Below are 20,635 nucleotides of genomic sequence, written 5' to 3' on the forward strand. Positions count from 1 at the left end.
ATTCAGAACATGCATTTCCCCAAGGAACTGCGGGTGTACCTCTTGATACTGTGGAAGGGTCAGGAGCAATCATCTCCTTTCTGTTGTACTGTACACCACACAGTCTGCTATGCTGGGCTCGCTCAGAACCTACTCGGAACAGCACGAAAGGGCTAGGAACCTGGGCTGGCTTAGCGTGCATGAAGCCCAGTTTTCGATTCCTCAGCACCACGCCTACGGGAAAAGCCGGAAGTGCCTCTGTAGCTCACGTGGTTGATTGCTAGCCTTCAGTAAAAGAAGCTTAGGAACCGTGAGTGCCCAGACCCTGAGTTCAAGCCCCTGGACCGGCTCCGGCAAAAATAAAAAATAAAAATAAAAAACAGAATCTTCCTATCGTTTTGAAAAATGTTTGTGCCTCATTGGAGGATAATTATAGAATTCATCCTCGTCCAACTTTCCGGGAAGGAACCTTACAAAGATAAGGTCTTGTGATAGAATATGGGGGGGGGGAAATCAAATGAGAAAAATGTTAACCATGACACTCAATGACGACAATTATGCAACTTTGTAACTGAAGTATACAGTATATTATAATGGGTGAGTTTTATGATGTGTCAAATCATACTATAATAAACTTTAAAAATTACTCATGAGCTCTTCCTCTTTGGTTGTAATTCACGTCTATACAATTTTCACAGAAAATTTTTTTTCTTTTGGCCCAAGGCTAGCACAGTACCACGTGAGTCACAGTTCCACTTCCAGCTTTTTAGTGTTTAATTGGAAATGAGAGTCTCACAGACTTTCCTGAACAGGCTGGATTTAAACTGCTATCCTCAGATCTCCTCTCCTGAGGAGCTAGAATTACGGGAACTAGGCATGGTTGTACTCACCCTTCATCCCAGGGATAATGGGAACCATAAAATAGGCAGGTCACAATCCAGGAGTAAGCTGGGCAAAAAAAAGACACTATCTCAAAAATAACTGAGAGGCCGGGAGTTTGGCCTAGTGGTTAAAGTGCTTGCCTAGCATGCACGAAGACCCGGGTTCGATTCCTCGGTACCACATACGTACAAAAAAGCTGGAAGTGGTGCTGAGGCTCAAGTGGTAGAGCTCTAGCCTTGAGAAAGTCCAAGGACAGTGCTCAGGCCCTGAGCTCAAGCCCAGGACTGGCAAAAAAAAAAAAAAAAAAAAAAAAACAATAACTGAGGCACAAAAGGTCTAGCAGCATAGCTCAATGGTAGAGTACTCGCCTAACAAAAGAGGTCCTGAGTTCAAAATCCCCAGTGCTGCCAAAAAAAAAATGTCAGCAGACCGCAAATGCTGCAAGCCTATAGTGGGGAGGTTGAAGGCCAGGAGCTCAAGGCCAACTTTGAACAACAGAGACCAAAGAGAAATTGCACAGTGACAAAGACTTCCTGTGAACAGTAAAGAGATACAAGTGTAGAAAAGAAAATGCAGTAGTAGTCATCTGACAGAAGCATAGGGTGGAGTGATCAACAATTGAAATACTTTTTATATTATTTTACCCCTGTACATTATCGTCACTTGTGTTCACTTCTCATTCCATCTTATATAAGTATGCCTGCCATATTGAGAAATACTTCTCAATGTGTTTGGCCTTGTGACCTTCTGGAAGTCAGATTGATGGAACTAACAAAAAGCATTTCCATAAGTAAAAGCTGATAAGGGATACAGACCTTTGGGGCACACTACTCACAAGTATGGCCAGATGGGAATAATATATGACAATGTTTCTTGATCTTAGCTACATAAATGTATGCTCAATTTTTTTTTTTTTTTTGCACCAGACCTGGAGTTGAACTCAGGGCCTGAGCATTGTCCTTGGGTTTTTTTTCTAAAGGCTAGAATCCTACCACTTGAGCCACTTCACCACTTCTGGCTTTTTCTATGTACATGATACCAAAGAATCAAACCCGGGTCTTCATGCATGCTAGGAAAGCACTCTCCCACTAGGCCAAACTCCCGGCCCCTCAATTCTTTCTTTGTTTTTTGTTTTTAAAATTTTGGTCCTAGAATATGAACTCAGGCCTGGGCACTGTCCTGAGTGTTTGTGCTCAAAGCTAACACTTTTATCACTTGAGCCACAACTCCAATTTCAAGGGTTTTGTTTTGTTTGTTGATGGTTGATTGAATATAAGAGTCACAGATGTTGTATCTAGGGCTGACTTTGAACTATGACCCTCAGATCTCAGCCTTCTGAGTAGCTAGGATTACTGACAGGAGCACCTGCACCAGAATCCATTTTTTTCTTGTTTTCTTTCTTCTTCTTCTTCTTCTTCTTCTTCTTCTTCTTCTTCTTCTTCTTCTTCTTCTTTTTTTTTTTTGCTGGTCCTGGGGTTCAAATTCTGGGCCTAGGCACTGTCCTTAAGCTCTTATACTCGGGCTAGTGCTCTACTGCTTGAGCCAAAGTGCCACTTCTGACTTTTTCTATAATTAATTGGAGAGAAGAGTTTCACAGACTTTTCTGCTCTGGGCTGGATTTGAACTATGATCTTCAGATCTCAGCCTACTGAGTAGTGAGGATTACAGGCGTGGGCCACTGATGCCAGCCTCAGTTTGGATTTTGTTTGTTTTTGTTTTTAATTTTTTTTCTTTAAACAGTCTTAAAAATGGTATCATTCTTTTTAAAGATAATTATGCTTATGTGATCACTTGTAATTGAAAGGAGGGTTTTTTTGTTCTTTTTTTGTTTTGTTGTTTTGGGGTTTTTTTTTTGTTTTTGCCAGTCCTGGGGACTGAACTCAGAGTCTGAGCACTGTCCCAGGGCTTTCCTCAAGGCTAATGCTTTACCATTTAAGCCACAGCACTCCTTCTGGCTTTTCTATATATGTGGTACTAAGGAATTGAACCCAGGTACTCGTGCATGCTAGGCAAGCCCTCAAACACTAGGCCAAACTCCCAGCCCCAAAAGGTTCTTATTCAATGAAAAAAATCTAGTTTCCTTTTTGGATGACTTCCTTTTTTTTTTTTTTTCCAGTCCTAGGGCTTGAACACAAGGCCTGAGCATTGTCCTTGGGCTTTCTCAAGGCTAGAGCTCTACCGCTTGAACCGCAGCTTTTTCTATGTATGTGGTACTGAGGAATCAAACCTGGGTCTTCATGCATGAAATTCCCAGCCCATGAATGATTTCTTAAATTGTGATAAAATATACAAAATTCAAAATTTATCATTTGAAACATTTAAAGTATTCAATTGGGTAGCAATAAATGCATTCATAAGATTGTGTAATGGATAGTGTTAGCCTTGAGCTGAAGAGCTCAGGGACAGTGCCCACACCCAGAGTTCAAGCTCCATAACCGACTAAAAAAAAGGTTGTGTAATCAAACCTCCATTTCATCATTCTAAACGTAAACTATAACTTGTTAAGCAATAGCTCCAGTTCCTTCCTTTCTTAGTCTCTGACACTACCATTCTGCTTCATGCCTTTGACTTTGACTAGTATACCTCATATAAGTGAAATCTCACAGTGACTTAACACTGGCTTATGTTAGCTAGCATAATGTTTTTAAAGTTTACCAATATTGTAACCTATATCAGAACTCTCCATGACTAGTTTTGTTTTTGTTGGTTTTTTTGTTTGTTTTTCCAGTCCTGATCCTTGAACTCAGGGCCTAAGCACTGTCCGTGAGCTTTCTCAAGACTAGAGCTCTACCACTTGAGCCACAGCACCACTTCTAGCTTTTTTCCTATGGATGTGTTACTGCGGAATTGAATCTGGGTCTTCATGGATGCTAGGCAAGCACCCTACGACCAAAGCAAACTCCTAGCCTTCCATGACCAGTTTTTATTTTGTTTTGGTTTTTGTTGGTTTTTTTGTGCCAGTCCTGGGGCTTGAACTCATCAGTCAGAGCCTGGGCACTGTCCTTACATTTTTGTGTGTGTACTCAGGGTAACATTCTACCACTTGAACCACAGGTCCACTTCCAGCTTTTTGGTGTTTAATAGGTGCTTAAATGGACTTTCCTGCCCAAGCTGCCTTTGAACCACAAGCCTCAGATCTCAGCCTCCTGAGTAACTAGGATTACAGACAAGAAGTGACCCACCAGTGCCCAATTTGCATTGAAAAAAGATTTTTTTTACCACTCCTGGGGCTGAACTCTAGACCTGGGTCTTGTCCCTAAGCTTGTTTTGCTCAAGGCAAGTGCTCTACCACTTGAGCCATAGTGACACTTCCAGCCTTTTTGAGTAGTTTATTGGAGATAAGACTCTCACGGAGTTTCCTGCCTGAGCTGGCTTCAAACCTCGATCCTCAGATCACAGCCTTCTGAGTTTGAAATTTTTTAATAAGCCAGATACCATAGGCTCACACCTACAATCATTACTACTTAGGAGGCTGAAATTTAAGGATCACTATTAAAAGTTAGCCTGCAAAACTCTTTATCTCCAATTAGGGGGTGAGGAGAGATTAGAAATGGAGGCATGCCTCAGTGACAGAACACCAACTGGGAGAGAAAATGATCAAGAACTCAAGGCCACATTCTCCTGGTGAAAATATGAGTACATATTTCCATTATAAGTATATAACTTTTGAGCTAATGAAACATTATGAAATAATAATATTATTAAAAATATTAATAAAAAGATACTGAGAAATGTTCTATTGTTTTTCCATCCCAGAAGTTTATCTTTCTGAATGTTTGCCTCTATGCAGATATAGATGCTAAGGAAACTCAACATGTATTCTGTTCAAGTCCTTGCACATTTACCAAATTTGTTTTAATTTTTATTGTAATTAATAAAAGGGTGACATGATATTTGCCAGATAGAAGGTGTATTAATTCACATACATTGATACCCTTTCACATGTCTTGGATATTTACCAAATTTTATGAAAATAATTCACATGATTTTTTTACTTAAATCCTTATCCTGTGGTAAATTCCTTAATTCTAAGACAAAGCAATAAAACTTGCCCATGGTTGGAAGTGGTAGAGTGCTTGCCTAGCATGCACAAAGACCCAGGTTCAATTCCTAGGTACCACATACATAGAAAAAGCCAGAAGTGGTACGGTGGCTCAAGTGGTAGAGTACTAACCTTGAGGAAAGCAAAAGCCCAAGAACAGTGCTCAGATCCTGAGTTCAAGCCCCAGGACTGGCAAAAAACAAAAACAAAAAAACCAACTTGCCCATAAATGCATTAACCACACTTTATGCATCTTCTTTTCTTCTTCTTGTGTTTTTTTCTCAGTTCTGAGTCTTGAGCTCTTTCCTTGGGCTTTTCTCAAGGCTAGCACTCTACCACTTAAGCCATAGCACCATTTCCAGCTTTTTCTACGTATGTGGTTCCGAGGAATCGTGCATACTAGGCCAAACTCCCAGCGCAGTTTATGCAGTTTCTCAATAGTGTAATTATAAACTTACATGCACAGGCTCAAAATTGGAAGATGCAACATTAACATAAACCGTGCTCTCCTACTTATCACCAGAGAATAAATGATCTTGAAAAATTATATTGAAGATATCTGATATATTGGATATATGCGTATTTGGTTATTTGAAATCGGATAGAGAAGGAGGGAAAATAAGATGGGGCAAGGTGGAGGGAGGGAAATGGGGACCAAGATGAGAAAGGGTATCAATGTATGTGAAGTAATGCACCTCCTATCTGGTAAATATAATGTAACCCTTCTGTTAATCACAATAAAAATATATGGAAAAAATATATTGAAGAATATATGTATATGGATTTAAAAGGAGCCTAAAATATATCCATCACAAAACTGACTCCTGTATCTATCTGATTGCTAGAAAACAAAACTGGTCGGGGCTGGGAGTTTGGCCTAGTGGTTAAAGTGCTTGCCTAGCATACATGAAGACCTAGGTTCGATTCCTCGGTACCACATACATAGAAAAAAGTCGGAAGTGGTGTTGAGGCTCAAGTGGTAGAGCTCTAGCCTTGAGAAAGTCCAAGGACAGTGCTAAGACCCTGAGCTCAAGCCCCAGGACTGGCAAAAAAAAAAGAAAAGAAAACTGGTGGGGTGGGTGGAAATGTGATGAGGACAATGTAGAATTCAAGCAGTTCATAATCTTTTTAGTGTTAGCTACTTTCTTTTTTTTTTTTAAGTGAAAGAGTGTTAGCTACTTTCTCTGTACAATATAATGCCTGCCTTCTCCTGAGTTCTAGAAGTTCAAAGCTATCACTATAGTAACACAAGATAAAGTTTTATCTGGGTGTCCCCTCTCCCCCGTAGTTATCTACAACAAGAAATGGGTGTTCTGTATTCAATCCTTCATGAATACCTGCAGTGTCCTGAAAAGTGGGGATGATATAGAATTGAATGACATCATGACTCCTATGGTCAATGACGTTTAGAAATTAGTAATCTCATCAATTAATCAGCAAAAAAGACAAAATTGGGCCGGGAATTTGGCTAAGTGATAAGAGTGTTTGCCTAGCATGCATGAAGACCCAGGTTCGATTCCTCGGTACCACATATGTAGAAAAAGCTGGAAATGGTGTTGCGGCTCAAGTTGTAGATAACTAGCCTTGAGAAAGCTCAAGGACAATGCTCAGGCCCTGAGTTCAAGCCTCAAGAGTGGCAAAAAAAAAAAAAAAACAATAATAAAATAGGGTCCCACTGTTAAAGCAATCTACAACTATATTTGTTGTCCTCAGGAAATTACTACAATCAAGGAGAGATTCGAAAGAAAGAACTTTTACAGAGCTGTGAAGTTTTGGGGATTCTGTCTTCCCATGTAATGATTATTGACAACAGGTAATTTATCTTTTAACAAATTCATGGGTAATAAATATGTAATGACATACTCAAAAGTCAAAAAAAAATGTAACATGGTTGCATACAATGTTGAGAAGTCTAAAAAAATGACAGCATAAAAGAAATTACTTTCTTCAAGTTCTATTCAGTTTGTTTTGTCTTAAAATAGCTATTTCCCTTATATCTACACTTTGTATTACTGGAGTTTGAACACACCTTCTCTGCTTGCTCATCTGGTGCTCCACCACTTGAAACATGCCTCCAATCCAGGTTTTTACTCGTTATGTTGGGCTACCTTCAACCACAATCCTCCATATTTCAGCCTCTTGAGTAGCTTAGGTTATAAGCATGAATCACCAGCACTCAGTTTACATCTACATTTTGTGATTTGTTACTGCAAATTTTGAAACTACACAGATATAAAAGGAATAGGGGCTGAGAAGGTGGCTTAGTTAGTAGTAGAGTGCTTGCCTAGTATGCATGGAGCCCTGATTTCAATTCTTCAGTACCATATAAACAGAAAAGGCCAAAAGTGGTACTACGGCTTAAGTGGTAGGGTGCTAGCCTTGAGCAAAAGAAGCTCAGGGACAGTGTCCAGGCCCTGAGTTCAAGCCCCAGGACTGGCAAAAAATATTTTTTTCAATAATTTAGCAATAATTATCAAGATTTTGATATACTTGCCTCCCCTGTTCCTACGTACCATTTTTTCTGTGCATGTAGTATTTTAAACAAAACCCCAAGCATAAGGTTTTTTCACTCCTAGGCAGGCATTTCTTAAGAACATAGACATTTTTTGTATAGCTACAATGCCATAATCACATATAATAACACCACTGTTTCTTTGGCATTCTCTAACACCCAGTCCATATGGAAATTTCTCTAGATAAATCAAAAATGTCCTTTTACTATTGGTACATACAAATAAAAATCTACGGGCCTAGCATGCATGAAGACCCGGGTTCGATTCCTCGGTACCACATACATAGAAAAAAGCCGGAAGTGGTGCTGAGGCTCAAGTGGTAGAGCTCTAGCCTTGAGAAAGTCCAAGGACAGTGCTCAGGCCCTGAGCCCAAGCCCAGGACTGGCAAAAAAAAATAAAAAATAAAAAAAAATAAAAATCTACACAAAGCCCACACATTTAATTCATTGATAATCTACATATAATTCTTCCTCTTTGTCATTGCTTTGCTGAAGAAATTGTGTCACTTTTCATGTAGAAGCTTCTGAGTTGGAGATGAAGGAATAAAACAAGTCTTATTTAAGGTTACAATGGCAAGATTTCAAGGATCTAGGATAATAGAAAATTTTATGTAGATAAAGATTAAGGTAATTTGAAAAGGAGAAGAACTGGATTATAAACAACTGGGAGACTGAAGTGAGGAAATCACTAACTATAGATATAGCATGGGCATATATATGTGTATATATGTATATATGGTAGAGGCCACTGTGGTCTATATGGTAAAACTCTGTTTCAGAAAAATAACCAAGTTCCAAAGAGATAAGAAATCAGGCATCTTTACAAGTGAATTTATATAGCATTTGGAATGAATTAAATTGCCCATAGATTAACTGTAGTAATAAGAGAGAGGGAATAATTAAAGGGAGAAAAAAAAAACTACAGCAAACAATGATGGGAAGAATTTCAAGTTTGGTGTTATGTAAACTGAGATGTTAGGAACAGAGACATTTCTGAAAATTGTGAGGAAAATATCTATCTGCCTAGTAATTTTCTTTTTTTTTTCCTTTTTTTTTTTTTTTTGCCAGTCCTGGGCTTGAGCTCAGGGCCTGAGCACTGTCCTTGGATTCTCTCAAGGCTAGAGCTCTACCACTTGAGCCTCAGCACCACCTCTGGCTTTTTTCTATGTATGTGGTACCGAGGAATCGAACCCGGGTCTTCATGCATGCAAGGCAAGCACTTTAACCACTAGGCCAAACTCCCGGCCCCTTTTTTTTTCCTTTTTTTTGGGGGGGGCAGGTCAGGGACCTTGAACTCTGGGCCTGCACACTGTCCCTGAGCTCTTCAGCTCAAGGCTACAGCCCTACCCCTTGAGCCACAGCCCCACTTCCCATTTTTAGTGATTATTTGGAGATAAGAGTCTCACATTTCTTTAGGCTTTCAACCAAGATCCTCAGATTTCAGCCTCCTGAGTAGCTAGGATTACAGGCATGAGCCACTGTGCCCAGCTTTCTGCCCAGTAATAAATTATCATCAGATGGCATTGGAAATTTTATGACCTGTTTTGTTGTGGAGGAGGGGGGCTGCAAAAACATCTTAATATTTTCCCATGTCATTAAATATTCCCTAAAATCTTGTTGATTCTAAAGATTTGATCATAAAGATGTGCCACTGGGCGCAGTAGACTGGAGGATCTGAGTTTGAAGCCAGCTTAGGCAAGATGTAGTCATAGAATAAGACTTAATGTAGTAGTCATTTGTTTACTTGCTTTGGGAGCTTCCCCCCCCCTCCCGCTAGTGCCAATGATAGAACCCAGGGCATTATACATGATAGGCAAGTAAGTCCTGTTGTTCTTTTCATGTAAGTATTCAACACTTGCTATGATTATATTTAATTGATTTTATTTGTATTATTGTAAATGAGTTTTTTTAAAGTTTTATAGGTAAATCATCTACACATAAAACTTTTGTTTTTTTCAACATATACCCATTATTCCTTATTTTGGGGTGAAATTCCCTAAACTATGTTTAATAACATAATATACATAGACAATTGAATCTATACTCATGATTTGATAAGACATCTAGTGTTTGCCTATCAATGACAGTATTGCTGCTAGATAGGAGTTATTCTGGGGGTGAGGGGTGTGCCTGTGCATACTTGCACAAGTACTGGGATTTAAGTTCAGGGCCTAGGTGGTCTCTCAGCTTTTTCACTCAAGGTTGGTACTCTGCCTCATGAATTGCAACTATACTTATGGGTTTTTGGTGGTTAATTAGAAAAAACTCATAGGGACTTTCCTGACCAGGCTGGCTTTGAACTGCAGTCGTTAGCCTCCTGAATAGCTAGGATTACAGCATGAACTACTAGCATCCACCTTTATGAAAGATATTCTCTATCATATTATACATCAGATTGAGTGAGAACATTCTATTCACTCAATACCCTAAGAAGCAGATAAAGAAATTTCTTCCCTGTCATACTTCGTTGAAGGTAAATTATGGGGACTCATCATGAAAGAATTGATTCTCTTTCTTTGCCAGTGGATTTTTTTTTAATACTTTAAAGAGCACAGATCCAGGTAGAACCAAACTGCCCAGACTGAAACACCAACCTTATCAGATTAGTAACCTAGGCAAGGAATTTGTTTTTATATTTCCTCCTCTTTAACCTTGAAAGATTAAGTGGTTTTGAGTTGGCTTTGTTTTCTTTCTTTTTATTTTTAAATTTTTGTCAGTAGTAGAGGTTCAAGTCAGGGCCTTATATTTACTAGGTAAACAATCTACAACTTGAGCCTCATCCCAGTACTTTTTGTTTTTTTTTTTTAACCAGTTCTGGGAACTGAACTCAGGACCTGAGCACTGTCCTTGAGCTTTTTCAAGGCTAGAGCTCTACCACTTGAGCCACAATACCACCTCCAGCTTTCTTTTTGTATGTGGTACCAAGGAATTGAACCCAGGTCTTTATGCATGCTAGGCAAGCACTCTACCACTAGGCTAAACTCCCAGCCCCTGCTTTAGTTATTTTTGGGCAGCCTAAACTGTAGTCCTGTTTATGTCTCCAGCATAGCTGGAATCACAAGTGTGTTCTACTATTGGCTAAGATGGGTTCTACAGAACTTTTTTCCCTGGTTGGCCCGGAACCTCTGTCCTCCCCACTTCTTCCTCCAGATTAGCTGGAGTTACTTTAATTGGCCCCTTCCTTTTCTCCTTTTTCCTTCCTTCCTGCCTTCTTCTTTACTTCTTTTACAAGTACTGGGGTTTGAACTCAGGGCCTTACACTTGCAAGATAGGCATGGCTCTTTTATTTTCAAATATACTATTGGTCTTCTCTGTGGGTGTATGGTTTACTAATACTATCAATAGGTTTTCTACGGGCATCTTATTGACAGATAGACTCCTGCTTGTACAATGTCTCCTTTGGCCCCGCAACACAAGTGTTTTTTGCAGAGCCAGATCTGATTTGTGAAAACAGTAGTGAAGCCAAATATCTTGCTTCTTAAAACTTTACACTCATCCTCTGTCTTAATTTGTTACTGCATATAAGAAATCCTAGCTGACCATAGCGCTGTCACCTGTAATCCTAGCTACTCAAGAGGCTGAGATCTGAGGATCAACATTCAAAGCTAGAATGGGCACAAAAGGACCTGAGACTCTTTATCTCCAATTAACCCCTAGAAAATGGGAAGTGAGGCTTAGCTCAAGGATAGGGAGGTAGCCTTGAGCTGAAGAGCTCAAGGACAGCGCCCAGGCCGGGTTCAAGCCCAATGACCCACCCAAAAAAAAAATGCTTTCTGGTCTCCTTGGACTACCTTAACAAAACACTGTCGATGAGATGGTTTAAACAACAAAAAATACATTCTCAGAGTTCTGCAGCCTGGAAGTCTCAGATCAAAATCTGCCAGGGTCAGTTTCTGACTGTCTTCTTGGCTTGTAGATGAGCTTGTAGATGATCCTCACATGGTGGAAAAAGAGAGTTCTTTCTCTCTTCCTTTCTTTATAACCACCAGCTAAGTTGGATTATGGCCTTACTCTTCTGATTTAATTTACACCTAACTGCCTCATTAAAACTGTATCTCTAAATACAGTCATATTGGAGACTTATTGAAGGCTCCACCCCATGAATCTTAGAAGAGAAATAATCCATAGCTTTCCCTCCCAGGCCTCCAAAATCCATGTCATTATTGCATACAAAATACATTCATCCTAGTCCATTAGCCCCCAGAAGTCAACTTATTTCAGTGTTAACTCTGTTCTAAATTCTAAAACCTAATGTAAATATCATCAGAGCAGAATAAGACAAAATTCCTCTCCAGCTGTGAAACAAGATGAGTTATATGCTTACAAAATATAGTAATGGGATAGAGATGGAATAGATAGCCCAATTCCAGAAAAGTGACAGATCCCTAGCCTGTGTAGAGCCTGTAGAAATATAATCCATTAGATCTTCTGGCTGGAAAACAATCTTCTTGATTTGATGTAATGCCCCTCGGCCTCCTGGGGCCTATGGTAAGAATGGCAGAACTACAGATTACTGGATCACCTTTCAGGGTCATTTTTTCTCATCCTTGAGGGTTGATGCATATTTACAGCCAGAAAAATATACTGGCTTGTCCTATGAAATCTAAGAAGCCCAATAGCCTTCTTCTATTCTGAGCCATTTTCTTTCCTATCCCTAGATGCTATTGAGATGATTGAGTAAATTTATGTTTTGCTTTCATATCACTCTCCTTACCATTTGGTAAGGTAAGAATGGGTAAACTATACCCATTCTTCAGAACAAACTTGCTCATTTTTTACAATACAGGCAGGCTGAAATTCTAAAAATCTTTTAAGTTCTGGTTCCTGTTTGCTTAACAATTTCTTCTTCAATCCAGCCTCAATTCTTGTGTTTTAGTATAAGCAATAAGGAATACCTTCAACATTGTGCTTAAAAAACTTAACTAGACTGGATGCGGTGGCTCACACCTGTAATCCTAGCTGCTCAGGAGGCTGAGATCTGAGGATCTCAGTTCAAAGCCAGCTCAGACACTAAAGAACACTAAAGAAAAGAGACTCTTATCTCCAATAAATCACTAGAAAACAGGAAGTGGGGCTTTAGCTCAAAGGGTAGGGTGGTAGCCTTGAGTTAAAGAGATCAGGAACAATGCCCAGGCCTAGAGTGCAAGGTCCATGACCACAAAAACAAAAATAAGTGTGGGGGTGGGGGGAGGGTAATGGGTACCAAGACATGTGAAAGGGTATCAATGTATGTGAATTAATGCACCTTCTATCTGGCAAATATCATGTAACCCTTTTATTAATTACAATAAAATATATATATATAAAAAATTAAAAAAACAAAAACAAAAAACTCAACCAAATATGTAATTTAGTTGACTAAGTCAACTAAGTTTAGTGACTTTATAATATCTATCTTAGTCTACTTGGGCTGTCATAATAAAATGCCATGGCCAAGTGGTCTAAGCAACAGAAATCCATTTCCATGCAGTTCTGCAGACTAATGCCCCAGGTTAAGGTAAGGCAGATCTGGTTTCTGGTGCAGCTCCTTTTCTTGCAGACAGCCACTACCTCTTGTGCATTCAGGTAGTGATGAAGATAGAGACCTCTCCAGTTCCACCAGATTAGAAACCCCACCTTTATGACTTCATTTATACTTAATTACTACTTAAAAACCTTATCTTCAAAAATAGTCACATTGCGGGTGCCAGGAGTTTGGCTTAGTTGTAGAGTGCTTGCCGAGCATGCACAAAGACCTGGGTTCGATTCCTTGGTACTACATACATAGAAAAAAAGCCAGAAATGGTGCTCAAATGATAGAGCTTCTAGCCTTGAGGAAGTCCAAGGACAGTGCTCGAGCCCTGAGCCCAAGCCCAGGACTGGCCAAAAAGTTACCTTGGGGTAAGATTTTAACATAAAATGAATTTCTGGGAAAACATAATTTATTTCATAGCAATCCCAACTCTTACTAGTCTCCACCTGTCAGGCATATCCTAAAAAAGGCCAAGCTTTTGAATCTTACTTTAGATTATTTTGATGTGTAACAGAAAACCATGAAGAAAAAAAGGAAAGGGATAATTTAGAAAAGACCTATAACCCGCACTGATAATGGTAAGTATATATAAAACCATTGTTGTCAATACTTAAAAACTGTACTAATACATGATCTTACTTAATACTCAAAAAAATCATCCAAGTGTTTTTCCCATCTTACAGATAACAACTTGACACAGAAGGAGAAGTTGAGTAACTTGCTTAAGGCCATCCATTGAATAAGTGGTAGAGCCAGCATTTGAACTGAGGCATATGGCTGCAGACCATCTGCTTAAGCCACATTTAATTCACACACCAACTCTACATACTCGGTTTACTTATGTTTTAATTTCACACAAAGAAATTAAACTCAAAGTGATTAAGATAACCTTAGAACCAGTGCAGTGGCTTACACCTATATTCCCAGCTACTCAGAAGGCTGAGGTCAGAGGATCAAGCCAGCCCAGACACAAAATTATCTGAGACTCATCTCCAGTTAACCTCTAGAAAATGGGAAGTGGGGCTTGGCTCATCTCCAATTAACCTCTAGAAAACGGGAAGTAGAACAGTAGCCTTGAGCTGAAGAGCTCAGGGACAGTCCCCAGGCCAAATTCAAGCCCCATGACCGGACCAAAAAAAAAAAAGATCACCTTAGAAGTCACCCATTTAAATAAGGAAGGAGGGAAAACAAGATGAGGGACTGGGGTAGGGGGAGGGAAATGGGGACCAAAACATGAGAAGGGTATCAATGTTTGTTAAGTAATGCACCTTCTATCTGGTGAATGTAATGTAACCCTTCTATTAATTACAATAAAAAATATATGGGGAAAAAAAAGAAGTCACCCATTTAAGTTCAAACTAAAATGAAAGGTGGAATTGATTCTTTAGGCATTTTCTGTAGGAAAAAAGGTCATGATTTGACCTACTGTATTTGAAAGACCTAGGGAGTTTAAGAGAGAATTTAGTAAATATTGTATGTGGTCAGCTCTTTGTTTTCATTGTTCTAAACATCAGTGCTTGATGTCAGGGCAACATTTACCAAGAAGACTTAACTCAGTAAACCTTTTATGCAAAATAGTCTATTCTCCAAGAAAGAAGGTATAATCTCAGTCATTGGACAATTAAATGGTTTCTGTTGCTAAACTTTCTTGTTTTCTTAAAGGATAAAATCTCACTGGACTACTAGTGGCTCACACCTGTAATCCTGAGGATTTTGACTCAAAGCCAGTCTGGACAGAAAAGTTCTTGAGATCCTTATCTCCAGTTAAACACCAAAAGGCCAGAATTGGAGCTGTGGCTCTAGTGATAGAGCTGAGCACAGAGGCTCAAAAACAGTGCCCAGGCCCCGAGTTCAAGCCCTAGGACACACACACAGATAAAATTTGCTTATTTAATATTTTCCAATAAAATGTATGTTCCAAGCCAGATGTGGTAGTACACATCTGTAATTCCTAGAGCTAAAGGTAGTATGATCTTACATAGAGACCAATCTGGATTACTTAAGGAGTTCAAGGTCAGCCTGACCTAAGTAGCTAGACCCTGTTTAAAAAAAAAAAAAAAAAAAAAGGGCAGGGTGGTGGGGGAGGAAAGGGCGTGAGGCGTTTGGCCTAGGCCTAGTGGTAGAGTGTTTGGCTAACATGCAGGAAGATTCGGATTCAATTCCTCAGTACCACAAACATAGGAAAAATCCAGAAGTGGTGCTGGCTGGCTCAAGTAGTAGAGCTCTGGCCTTAAGGGAAGCCCAAGGACAGTGCTCAGCCTCTAAGTTCAAGCCCTGGGAATGGCAAAAAAAAAAGTGCACAAATCCACAGATACTTTCTAAAAGCCCAGAATAGGCAAACACTATGCTAGATGTTAAAGAAAGAGAAAACAATTTAAATTATAAAAATAGGTGTTGACATGACAATTATTCTGGCTACATTTGAGGCCAGATTGTACATGTGCTAAAATAAAGGTTAGGCCTAAATGGAAGATTAGAAAGAAACCTTTTTCCAAGATATTGGGATATTTTAAATGATGGGGAAATATTGCCTACAAATTTAGTATTCATTTGTTGTTTTTGTGTATCTTAATATTTTAGGAAGAACCTAAACAATTACTTCATTTATATTTCAAAACAAACTCAAAATTTATTTTATATGCATAGACAGTTCCCAAAAAGATACAGGCATTTTAATAGGTCAGTCAGTTGGAGTCACACTTTAATTCCACAGAATTTTGTATACTTTGATTTGTTTTTTTTGTTGTTGTTGTTTTTTTTGCCAGTCCTGGGCTTGGGCTCAGGGCCTGAGCACTGTCCCTGGCTTCTTCTCAAGGCTAGGGCTCTACCACTTGAGCCACAGCACCACTTCTGGCTTTTTGCTATGTATGTGGTACCGAGGAATTGAACCCAGGTCTTCGTGCATGCTAGGCAAGCACTCTACCACTAGGCCAAACTCCCGGCCACTTTGATTTGTTTTTATAAGCCTAGATTACCTTTTTCTTTTTTTCTTTTTTTTGCCAGCTCATACCTGTAATTGTAACTACTTACTTAAGAGGCTTAGATCTGAAGGTCAGGGTTCGAAACCATCCCACACAGAAAAGTCTGTGTGACTCTTTATCTCCAATTAGCCATCAAAAAGTTGGAAGTATTGGAAGTAAGCTGGGCATGGTGGCTCATGCCTATAATCCTAGCTACTCAAGAGACTGAGATCTGAGGATCACAGTTCAAAGCAAGCCAGGCACTAAAGTTCTTGAGACTCTTTTTTTTGCCAGTCCTGGGGCTTGAACTCAGGGACTCTACACTGTCTTTGGGCACATTATGCTCAAGTTCATTGTACTGCCAATGGAGCTACAGCACTGTTTCCAGCTTTTTCCATTCATTTGGTAGCTAGGAATTGCGTCAAGCCTTCTGGCATGCAAGGCCAGCACTACCACTAGGCCACACTCCCTGCCCCCAGGTCCTTGAGACTCTTATCTCCAGTTAACCACTAGGCCCAGAGTTCCAGCCCATGATTCACAAAAAAAAAAAAAAAAAAAAAAAAAGTTGGAAGTACAGCTGTGGCTCACAAAGAGTGCCAGTCTGAATCAAAAAAATGCTCAGAAACAGTGCCTAGTTCAAGTCCCGCAACCAGCACAAGAATAAATAATTTTTTTCCCAGTCCTGAGGCTTGAACTCAGGGCCTACACACTGTTCCTGAGCTTCTTTTTGCTAAAGGCTAGCACTCTACCACTTAAGCCACAGAGATACTTCTGACTTTTTCTGTTTATGTGGTACTAAGGATTCAAACCCAGGGCTTCATGAATGCTAGGCAAAAAGTCTACCACTAAGCTACAACCCCAGCCCTAAATAAATATTTTTTTTTCTATATATGTGGTACCTAGGAATTGAACCTGGGTCTTCATGCATGGTAGGCAAGCACTCTACCACTAGGCCAAACTCCCGGCCCTAAATAAATATTTTTAAAAGCCATTCATGATTTCATGCATGCCTCTGCTCAGCTTCATCTTCCAGCCTCTATCCAAACCCATATCACCTCTTATTTTCATAATAGTAGTTTGGGATAGGCTATGGGCTTGGCTTAAATTCTAGAGGGCCTGTCTAGCTAGCACAAGTCCTGAGTTCAAACTCAGTAACCCTCCCTCCAACCCCCCACATGCAAAATAGGGCTGCCTGGTACCCCTGTCTGTGTCTGTCTTACCCATCTGCTGGTATTATATGTAACCTGTGCTTCAAACACACCATGTTTTTTGTTGTTGTTGGTGGTGGTGGTGGTCATAGGCTTGAACTTAGGGCCTGGGCACTGTCCCAGGGTTCTTTCACTTTGGGCCACAGTGCCACTTCTGGTTTTCAGCTGGTTAATTGGAGATAAGAATCTCACAAACTTTTCTGCCTAGGATGGCTTTAAACTGCAATCCTCTTAGAAACTGTGACTACAGGTGGGAGCCACTGACACCCGGCTACAATGCTTTCTTTTATTTTTGCCAGTCATGGTGCTTGAGCTCTGTCCTTGAGCTTTCTCAAGGCTAGAGCTCTCCCACTTGAGCCACAGCATCACTTTGAGCTTTTTCTATGTATGTGGTATCCAGGAATCCAACCTAGGGCTTTGTGCATGCTAGGCAAGCACTCTACCACTAGGCAAAATTCCCAGCCACATTAGTCCTTCCTTCTTGCATGGTTCCCATTTCCTGTACCTTACCCTATCCTAGGAAACTACTCTTCATCTGTCAAACTTTAGCTCAAAATTACCTTACACAGGGGCCTAGTGGTAAAGTGCTTGCCTAGCATGCACAAAAACCCGGGTTCCATTTCTCAATACCACATACTTAGAAAAAAGCCCGAAGTGGTGCTGAGGCTCAAGTGGTAGAGCTCCGGCCATGAGAAAGTCCAAGGACAGTGCTCAGGACTGAACTGAAGCCCCAGGACTGGCAAAAAAAAAAAAAAAACAACAACAACAAAAAAAACCCTTGCACAGTCAAACACCATCTCTGACTTGCCCAGCTTCTTTGGGTGCTTTTTGTTATATCCTTTGTCACATGATACCCTGTATGTATACTAACATCATAACTGGGCAATGAGTACTTTTTTCTGTTTCCAACCTCTGTCTTAACCTCTGGTACAAAGTACATGTGTGGGCTCTAAAAATTGTATGCCATCTGTGCTGTCCAGTCCTTTCCCTTCACTTTTTCTCTATTTACCCAGAAATGGAAATTCTCAATCTGATCACTTCCCGATCTCATCACTTACTTTAAATAAAATCTGAATCCTTGACTTGCAGAGTTATTTTTAAACCTTCTGGAAAGTTCTAAATGAGTATGTTGGTTTGGAGGCTTTCTTTCTTTCTTTCTTTGGGTGGAGAACAGGGCTGGGATGGAATCCAGGCTCCTGTGTGTGCCAGGAAAGTGCCCTACCTCTAAGCTGCAGCTCCAGCTCTGGAATCAGTTTTCTTCATCTATTTGTTTTGTCATTCTATAGATCAGGCTACACTGTTGCATATTAAAAAGCATTTTTCCCTTGTGTTTGTTTTAAAATCAGTATGACATTACAAAGCCCCTGCACTTTTATTAATTGATTTTAGCTGAACAGGGAAATAGAATCCATTACCTACTGGGCAACGTCTCAAGCCTAGCTTGCTAGCAGTTCCTGGAAGTATGTGTTTTCCAATACATCTAATCAGACCATACATAAAGACAACCCTTAAAGCAGAGTCTGGGACTACTGGGATTGTGTTAGTAATTAAGCCCTCCCTCTTGAGACCCAGTAAGAGCCTTCCTTCTACAGTAGAAAACCAAAGAAGACCACATGCTTTCTGTCTAAGTGACTCAGACCAAGCATCCTCTCACTATGAGAGATTAAAATAAAGTCTCCTAAACTCCCTTTCTCCAAATGCACAAAGAAGTGCCTGCCTCCAAGGCACAGTTTCAGTCCCTGTTGGCAGAAATAAGCACCGCTCCAGTCCTCCCAAAGGAGGCAAAGAACAGGAATGTTTCCTAGAAAAGCAACTAGGGTAGGAGGACCAAAGAGGACTTGCTGATCCAGAGTTGGCATATGAAAAGTGAAAGCTGCTTCAAAGTCCTCTTAAAGCCAGATTATTCTGGGAACCAAAGAAGGCAGGGCCTTCAATATGCCAGAGTATGGGAGTTAAGTAGTACCAGGGAGGGGTGGCCTTATCAAATTCAATTAACTGGAAGAAGTTATTTGGGAAAACTGTAAATATCACAAAAGTAGAATTCAAGGTGACTCTGTACATTTGGACATTCAATGCAGCACATATAATAACAAAAGTGCTTAGCAACCTAAATGTCCAGCACTGCACTACTAATTGAATTGCCGTGATCTCAGATATTAAAGTCCAATCCTGAGTTTTCTTAACATACTAATAACCTTGGAAGTTGTTCATAATATTGAGGGGTCTTATACTTTCTTTTTTACTTTTTTTTTTTTTTTGCCAGTCCTGGGGCTTGAACTCAGGGCCTGGGCACTGTCATTGAGCTTTCTCAAGGCTAGAGCTCTACCCCTTGGGCCACAGTACCACTTCCAGCTGTTTCTGTATGTGTGGTACCAGGGAATCCAACCAAGGGCTTTGTGCATGCTAGGCAAGCACTCTACCACTAGGTCACACTCCTAACCCCTATAGTTTTTTCTTTATTTTCCATAGTTTTGATAATGAGCATATATTAGCTGTAAAATAAAAGGTTGTTAAACAAGTCTTGTTAGATTGGTTTTATACCATTACCAAAACAAATGTGTCTTCTGAGCCTTGACATTTGATTTGTGTCTGTGTGTGTGATGATACTGTAGTTTTTTTACCCTTGCTAAGCAGATACTACTACTTGAGCCATGGAAGAGACAGCCATTGGGGGTGGGTGGGAGGAAGGAAGATAAAAGTCTTTTTTTTTTAATTGGTTGTGGGACTTGAACTCTGGGCCTGGGCACTGTCCCTGGGCATTTTTGCTCAAGGCTAGTGCTCTACCTCTTGAGCCATAGCTCCACTTCTAGTTTTCTGGTGTTTAATTGGAGATAAGACTCTCTCATGGACTTTAGTGCCTGGGCTGGCTTTGAACCACGATTCTCAGATCTCAGCCTCGTGAGTAGCTAGGATTACAGGCATGAGCCACTGTGCCCAGCTTTTTTTTTTTTCCCCCAGTATTGGGTCTTGAACTCTGGGCCTGAGCACTATCCTTAGGCTTTCTCAAGGCTAGAGCTCTACCACTTGAGCCACAGCACCACTTCCAGCTTTTTCTATTGAACCCCGGTCTTCGTGCATGCTAGGCAAGTACTCTACCACAAGGCCAAAGTCCTGGCCCTGAAAGTCTTTTTTTCTTCCCTTTTGGTGTTAGGGACCGAGTGCAAAGTCTCCCACATGCTAGAGATGGGAGTGTGGCTCAAATGGCATAGTACTTGCCTAGCAACCGCAACACCCTGAGTTCAATTCCCAGTACTACATAAAAGAACCTCCTAAGAGTATATAGGGCCAGGTATAGTGGTACACAAAGGTAATCCAGCTACTTGGGAGGCAGAGATCAAAAGAATTGTGGTTTGAATCCAGTCCAGATAAAAAGTTGCTGACAGGGCCGGGAGTTTGGCCTAGTGGTTAAAGTGCTTGCCTAGCATGCATGAAGACCCGGGTTCGATTCCTCGGTACCACATACATAGAAAAAAGCCGGAAGTGGTGCTGAGGCTCAAGTGGTAGAGCTCTAGCCTTGAGAAAGTCCAAGGACCAGCGCTC

General features: G+C 40.3%; 1 protein-coding gene across 1 annotated transcript in view; it reads left to right on the plus strand.

The window, feature by feature from the left end:
* Positions 1-20,635, plus strand: part of Pigl (phosphatidylinositol glycan anchor biosynthesis class L) — a 54,471-nt gene that overhangs the window by 905 nt on the left and 32,931 nt on the right. The window contains exon 2 of the mRNA XM_090349499.1: positions 6,617-6,716. Within this exon, the coding sequence (XP_090205625.1) occupies positions 6,617-6,716 (100 nt within the window). The remainder of the gene's footprint in view (positions 1-6,616; positions 6,717-20,635) is intronic.

Source organism: Megascapheus bottae, chromosome 17 (assembly GCF_031878675.1).
Source record: "Megascapheus bottae isolate mThoBot1 chromosome 17, mThoBot2.hap1, whole genome shotgun sequence".
NCBI classification, from domain to species: domain Eukaryota; kingdom Metazoa; phylum Chordata; class Mammalia; order Rodentia; family Geomyidae; genus Megascapheus; species Megascapheus bottae.